The sequence below is a fragment of the Malania oleifera genome, chromosome 8 (genome assembly GCF_029873635.1).
Source record: "Malania oleifera isolate guangnan ecotype guangnan chromosome 8, ASM2987363v1, whole genome shotgun sequence".
NCBI lineage: Eukaryota > Viridiplantae > Streptophyta > Magnoliopsida > Santalales > Ximeniaceae > Malania > Malania oleifera.
This window is the reverse complement of record NC_080424.1, coordinates 94,726,976-94,734,986: the sequence shown is the minus strand read 5'-3', so window position 1 is coordinate 94,734,986 and position 8,011 is coordinate 94,726,976. Positions and strand designations below refer to the sequence as shown.

The 8,011-nt window shown below is 37.1% G+C and overlaps 1 protein-coding gene across 1 annotated transcript; it reads right to left on the bottom strand.

Moving 5' to 3' along the window:
• Window positions 1-608: 608 nt before the first annotated feature.
• LOC131162111 (deSI-like protein At4g17486) lies at window positions 609-7,748 on the bottom strand. The gene is made up of 4 exons (XM_058118274.1): window positions 7,089-7,748; window positions 4,131-4,388; window positions 2,337-2,624; window positions 609-1,209 (listed from the first exon to the last, which is right to left on the bottom strand). Exons 2-4 carry the CDS (start codon window positions 4,339-4,341, stop codon window positions 965-967), a joined length of 744 nt encoding a protein of 247 aa, XP_057974257.1. The 5' UTR covers window positions 4,342-4,388; window positions 7,089-7,748; the 3' UTR covers window positions 609-964.
• Between the last annotated feature and the right edge of the window lie 263 nt (window positions 7,749-8,011).

Sequence of the window (8,011 nt, the reverse complement as noted above, 5' to 3'; positions counted from 1 at the left end):
ATATAAAATTGGTGAGTTTGTTCTCATTTAGTCATCTTATTCACTAGTTGTGGAGGCTGTCCACGGAGTGTTGGCAGTTCGGACGCATTCGGGCCAGGTCGTTAATTGTAATTAAATGGGACATCAGACTTTGCATGCTTCGGGCATCTCTCTTTCTTTCTCTCTGACACACAAACAAACAAATCATAAGTCGACCAGTGCAAACACATCATTATACACGTTAGATTCTTTTGAGAACAGGTAATGCTCTAGCCGCCAACTATCAGGTCAAGAAGCCTTTAATTATTCTGAATTAAGATTACATAACTATATTTCACTTGCTGTGGCCAATACTACAAATGGGTTTTCCTATTTCATTACTTTAAGGAATTTGAAGACCAAGGGACTTGAACCGCCATGAGCATTGCACTTTAATAAACAAATGGGACACACCACCTGTGTATTTGTTACCAATTCGATGGTAATTGAGACTCACTTCAAAATTGTTGCGACAATTACCAACTTGCTTTTCAGTCATATAGCAGCATGTGCTGGAAATTTGAAATATTCCACAAACCATAACCCAAGTCTTCTGCAGATATTGGCATGGACGGACGCGTGCATCCAAATATAACAATCGAGAATATTTAAACAAAATCTAAGAAACAAGAGTCCCTAACAGAGCAATGCTTTGATTTACCTGTTTCTTTCCCCTAATCTAGAATGTAACACTTGGCATCTAAAAGCTTTCAACTGCCAGAACACTGTTACAAACATGATAAAGCATTACACCAGAAACTTTGTACAACCAAAGGGGAAAAACAAAAGATGTTTGAAGCAAAATCCTCCCCACCCCCTCTCCTCCGCCACTGAGTTTAAGGAGGAGCTTGGTTACCATGCTGAAAATTTACAGACTAGAGAAACCTCTGATTGGACATGTTCACGTCTAAGATGAGCAAGGGGTGGAATTTTATGAGAGGCCATCTTACCTTTCCTTCAACAAGCCATTACTAGACCTTCTCAATTCCCATGGTGGCAGGCAGGTCTTCAAGGGTGAAGCTAGAAACAGTGAAGATGTTGATAACTGCTTCTGTCGCATTGAGATCGAAGACAAGCAGTTAAAGGAACCTCTCAGTCTCCTCTTCTCACTACCGAATGCTTGGTATTTGGGTTCATGTTGCACCGCAGTTATCTTAAGGGTTTCAGGAAGGATGCAGTTGCAGACTGAACCTGCCGGGAATAAATATAGATAAGAGGAAAAAATATTAATTATGAATATTTGAAAGTGATTGGATAAGAAGAATATTTCATTATGAACATTTGAAAGTCACATCATGAAGCACAGTCAATGCCTCCCCTGGGAGATCATCTCTCATACTTGAATCACACTGGACTCAATCCAGGCTATTGTCCTCTTTCCTGAAAAAGAATTCTAGCCACAACATCCCTCAATGAAATGGTAGGCTGTCAATTGCCAACGTCTCTCAGTTCCCAAAAACAGCTCAAGGACACAACCAAAGAAGATCTAGTTGGAAACACCATAAACTTGCCTTAATTCCAAATTTGAGATAGGCTATGTGAATCCTTTCTCCATTCAGCTGAATTTAAGACTGTCCTTTTATGCTAAATTAAATTTTATTAATTTTTTTACTGCTAAATCCATTCTTCTCTTCATGTTCCTCTTGTCTTAATAGCACTATTCAGTTTCATTCTTCTTTACTAGTTCATCTTATGGCAAGCACCACACATGCCCAATACTCCAACCACCTTACCAAAATTTTCTCTCATCTTTATTTCAAATTGCCATGCCAACTAACCTCTCATGTATGCAATCATTTGCATATAAAGAGAACAGTCTCAATGAAATAATGATTTTCTGTCAAACAAAGGCCAATTGTGTTCTGAGATTAAGTTTGAGACTGAAGAATGGTGTAACCTGCTCCTGCAGCCAAATACAGGCTAGTAGGCTACTACCAGAATGCTTACATTTTTAATTTTAAAGTTTTCTGTAAATATTAAAGCTGACATACCCTACTAAAGTGTGGGGGTGAAGGGAAGCTGATATAACAGAATTTATTTGAGGCTAAGCAAGGTGTCTTTTTTTTTGGAAAAAGGGGGGGGGGGGGGGGGGTGGGGGTTGGGGAACCAAATCATTCACAATAAATTGCATTTTGCCTTAAGAAAACTGATTTTCTACATGGCCAATGAACAGTTGCAGTGTTATATAGAAGCACAAGTTTAGTTTTTGATGAAGAAAGCATCAGAAATTGGAACCTGTTAACAGCTAACAAGAAACAGGAGAGCAAAAAATCAACTATTAGCTCAAAGCAATCAATGGCATTATGAGAAAAGATTACCTATTTTTGCAAGTCGATTAACCCATTTAGGAATTGGTTTCCCAGTCAGCTTGTAACAAATATCCTTGCAGAAATGGTTGCAGTTCTTCACAATCAAGTGATACGTATCACCATGGAAGTTGGTAGAGTGATACTCCATGAATTGCCTAACCTGATTCGAGTCCAAGCATGTTGTCCCAATGAATATGGACTTCCTGAACTTGAAGCCTGGGCATTGGCGAGGTTCGACCTCAAAGACACCACTTGTTGAGTAATCGTGAGCCCCAAATGCATATTCAACACCATGCACTGTAAAGTATAATCGGAAGCTATCAAAAAGTGTAAAATTCATCTAAAAATCACATTGCAATACGAAGTAACAAACAACTGACAGTGCACATTAATTGGTTGCTGCAGAACTACTTCACAATTTGCTTTCCCATGGACAAGAAGTGCCAAGTATAATATGATTAGTCATCCCGTTGAGAAAGACAAGGTTAAATTTTCACCCATTAGTTTCTAAATGAGTTCAAATTTAATGCATTTTCTGGTGCCTACCATTTAATATGACAGGCTATGGAAACCTTGGCAAGGTCATCGTATCACCATATCACAATCATGAGATGATAGAATCTGAAAATCTTTACTCTCAATGATATAAGATATCCTACTTTTCCTTTACTTTTCGTTCTAGAAAGACAAAATAGGTTGTGAAAATAAAAAATAAAAAATAAAAAATAAAAAACAGGTCCCAAATGCATATTCGAACCATGCATTGTAAAGTGTAAAGTATAAGTGAGGGCTAATAGAAAATGAATAATTCATTCGAAAATTGCATTGCAATATAGAGGAATAAACTGACAGATGACATGAACATGATACCAACATGATGATATGAGAAATTTCAAAAACAAGGATACGACAAGGCAGAGTTACAATTAATTAAAAAAAAAACATATTTAGTTATGTTACAACCAGCAACTAGCAACAAGGAGCGCAAAACATATAGGTCCAAGAACAAGAAGTAAGTTAGCAAATAACAAATACAAGAAAAACACAAAAGACACAAGGGGCAATCTTAAAAGGTTCTAGAGAGGTGTCCAAAAATGTGTTGGGCTGTCATGGGAAGTGCCAGAGCTGTGTTGGAAAATTAAATTAAATAAGGAAAAAACTTAGCTGCTACAGGTGTACTGTGCTCCCTCCATTAAAACCGTGCCATGTATGCTGTGTGTGGAGGTCAAACTGCTTAAGTAGCACAGTTTTAGTGGAGGGGGGCACAATACCCCCATGGCATGCAAGTCTCTCATTATTAATTCATTAATTAATATAATCTCTGACAGAGTGACAGGTACCAGACAAGTGTCAGCTGGAGATCCTTGAAGGATCAGTAGTTCCTAGGGAATAAGTAACAACTAACAGTGCATTTTTGTTGGTCGCTGAAGAACTAATCTAGATTTGCCATCCCATGAAGAGGACAAGATTCATTTATCACCCCATAGTTTCTAAACTAATGCAGTTGCTAGTGCATCCTATTTAATATGACAGGCCATGGCAAGGTCGCCATATCACAAGAATGAGAGGCTGGAGAATCTGGAATCTGTAAAGCAACTTTACCATCAGTGATAGTTCTCCTATGTCCTTCTATTCTTTGTTCTAGAAAGACAAAACAGGGTGGTGAAAAGCTGAAAGATAAACTAAAAGCTTAAATGTTGCTGCAGTATTTACAGCAACAGCAAAACTATTGTCAACAAGTGCGCCCTATTTATTATAAAAATAATAACAATAAATGGACTAACTTAAAGTACATAAACTAACCTTCAACTCCGGAGTGAAAGATACCAAGGCCAGCCCAGTAGAGATAGCCATTCATGGGTGTCAAGTCATATACATTGAGATATACCGGTGTATTGCCTGGACCATAGCCAGCTGGCTTCATTTTAGGGAATAGACAGAAACGGGTGGCTGCTTTGCCTCTCAAACGCATAGGAACAATGGACTTCCATCCTTTCTTTGATCCCAATTTCATGTTTCCTTGTCAGTGAAACCAGGAATCAGTCAAAGTTTATCTCCAATCTGTGCATAGAGGAAAATATAAAACTATCAGTTCTTATATGTAAATAAAAATAATAGTAATAATGATATATAGCAAAAAACAAAATTGCATTCACAAGTTCCTTTTGGTAATTAAACATGCTTCACCACAACTTGACCACTATTACTCCCAAGAGGATTAATTCAATTATCCTTCATGGATAAGAGTTGATAATTTAGCTTGATTAGGGCATGTTACAGTAGTAGCTAATAAAAGTCAACCCACAACATAATTAAGTGCTGAAATTTATGATAGTGAAATTTGACATCCTAATATGTAAAATTCAGCTGATCTCCAAAGTGATAGAAGTGATAGCCTCTGCATGGTTCAATGTTTAAAACAATATATCACTCTCTGGAAACCATTAAAAAAAAAAAGTTACTTTCTAAAACCCATCTCAACACACAAGTTATAGATTATCTCTCAGTGAACAATGATGTATTAATATAGGAAAAAACAGAGAGAAAACTTATAAAAACCAGAAACAACTCTGACGGTGTTCTACAAAAAGCTTAACCCTCTTATAGACTACAATGCTGCCATGACATGGACAGGTGCCATCACATGACATACATCGGTGCTATGTGATGCCCGATTCGTGACAGAATTTCTCAATTTGACAAAGGTAACAAGTGATTGGGAAGAAAAGGGAAGGGTAGGTGAGGAGTTTGATTCCGCAGAATACAAGGCACTGCAAGCCACTAACAGAATTCAAGGGGGAAAAAAGAACATTTTAATGACTTTGCAATGTTTTGTTACCAGGACAAGAAGTGAAGGACAATCTTCCAACAAGAAAAAAATTAATCTGCCAAACTTCACTCTATTTATTACGCATCAAATTACAATCATCTCCCATGTTTAGAGCAACATAACATATTGTATTACTCCTACAAAAGAAATCCTTTCTACTTAACATTCAAATCTCAATCCTTGGCGTTTATAAATCCTAGAGCAGCCAAACCACACTATTGGAACAATATTTCTTCTTGGTTCTATCTAACCTACTTTGGACTTTGACTTTTTAATCAACAAATTAATTACAAGTAGCTTTCATCATTTGCTCTACTGATTCTACTTTTTTTATTTTTGAATGCTGGACAGTTGACCGCATGGCAAACCTGTACCAGATATCACATTATTCAGGCCCTTCCTACCACTCTTATACAATGTCAATAATTTATTTCTATCAGTAACAATGGTTTCAAAATAACATCAAGAATGTTGATGCAGCCTCAAAAGATCCAATTAAGCAACTCAAGTAGACATTATTGCATGGTGGCCAAAGAGTGTATGACTACTTGTTAAGACAGAGAATTGGTATAGAGAAAGGCTTAACTTTGTAAATTGAATGTACATCTTCATAAGAGCACAAGAACTTGGATTTGGATTTGTGTGGATTTGGACAAAATACAAAACAAAATTGTGTTGATCCAAATCCAGGGCCTGAAATTTATGCCTCCAAACACTATCTTAGCCTGTCCTAAATATCTCAGACTGTAGATTTAGAAAAATAATTCACATATAATAGTTGATGAATGACATTCATAACCTAAATCAGGATTCAGAACTCATTTATTTGACCCTGTTGACATAAAGTGAACATTAAACACGCATGTACAAATGCATGCAGGCAAGCAGAGAGGGAGAGTTTAGGAATAACAAAGAATGCAGTGGAGATCCATCAATTTTAGGGGGGGAAAAAATAAATAAATGATAAAGAATCTTCAAACTGCCATGCTAACTCCAAGTTAATATTATGCAACCTAAATTGATTGCTCTTATACATAATTAGTGAAATTCAACTTGGTTGGAGACATCCTAAAATGGAATACACATATTCACATATTTAAAGTCAACTAATAACCCCAACCTTCCTAATGCTTAGTATTTGGAATTCACATACAATAAACAAAAAAAAGGGAAAAAATATTTGGGGTTCACAAACAAACAAAGTTCAAGAGTGTAAGAAGAAACATTGGGGTGGGGTATGCATCAGAGACTACAAGATATAACCATGGCTAATCGAATTCATTATCAGAGAAGCCAGATTTGCAGAATTAGAGAATTTGGTTACAACATTGAAAAAACAACCAAAGGGGCAAAAAATAGAATAGAGTTAGCTTTAGATTTCAAAATCACAGAAGCTAGATCTTGTTTAAACTAAAAGACCTGAATGACAAGAACAGAGAGAGAGAGAGAGAGAGCAACAAGAAATCATGTCCTTCAGATTAACAGATCCAGGGCATGAGAACGAACGTTGTAGCTACTGATCTTCCCCATGAAACCAGTACATTCACATGAAGCACACAACTATTCATGCTTCGTTTGGTTCTTGGCAAAATGTCGGCAGGACAAAAGAAAATGAGCAAAATATTAACATTTCCTTTAAATGAGGGGAAAAATCCCACCCACCGGCCTAATTCAACCATTCATTTTTTTTTAGGCGAGATTCTCATCCACCCCCCCCCCCCCCCCCAAAAAAAAAAAATCCAAGAAAACATGGAACACAAGCTCCAAATTTTTTTCTCAGCAAACAAACAGGCACGCGGAAATGGAAGACCCTACAGCCACCCTCCAAGAGAGCAAAAAAAAAAAAAACAAATGGGTAACACCCCAAGATGACAAAAACATGGAAGAGAGAAGAAAAAAGTCAGACACATAAAAGGGCACATAAAACTCACGGATTTGGAGAGAATCGCCATGGCAGAGCCACCGTCAGACAACATGCAAAAGCAAAACCACCATTAATGTCTCTGCTTTGCGGCCGGGAGGGAGGAAGAAGAAAGGCAAGAGGCGTGGGTGTCACCGAGGGAAACACCACGCTCGACGTTTCTGACAAAACCGGATTGCTGCAATCCTGAATCCACTGTCTGTCTTAACCTTGAACCCCCTGCCCAGCCCAGGACCCCCAGACCAGACATATACCAAACACAAAAAGCAAATTTATTTACATATAAAATATTAGAACAGGGGATGATGCAAAATTCCAAAACTTTGGTAGTGTAAACGAGGAAGATGAGGAGGAGCTGCCAAATAATTTCCCTCTCTCTCTCTCTCCCCCCTCTCTCCTCTCTTTTTCACTTTTTTTTTTTCTATATCCAGTCTCTTCAGCTTCTTAATAAGTAATAACGATAGGGCAAGGCCCCCTTTTTCGTTCTTGCCGGAGAGTCCTCGGGATTACTCTGCTTTAGAGGCTTAAAAAATTAAAGAAAGCGAAAATGGCAAAGGGTTTTTGTGTACATTAAGTTTGTCTCAACTGCCTTTCCTTCAGGTATCCATTAAAACGGTCACATTCATATTCATACGACCCTTCTGTCTGAATCCATGCTACGCCTACGCTTTCCGCTAACGCCTTCCGTGAAGTGTTCACATTCATATTTCAATTTGCACCATATAAAATTATTATTAAAACATTTTGATCATGGTCATTATGATTTTAAAAAATCATTTTCATTATTTTAAAATTTATACTATATTTGGATTATGAATGCCTTATATTCTCATTAAAATATAAGATTTAAAAAGATATAATTTTTCGCAAAATTTGTACATAAACACAACAAATTATTTTTTGAAGGTGAAAGTAATGAAAATATTGTCGAAT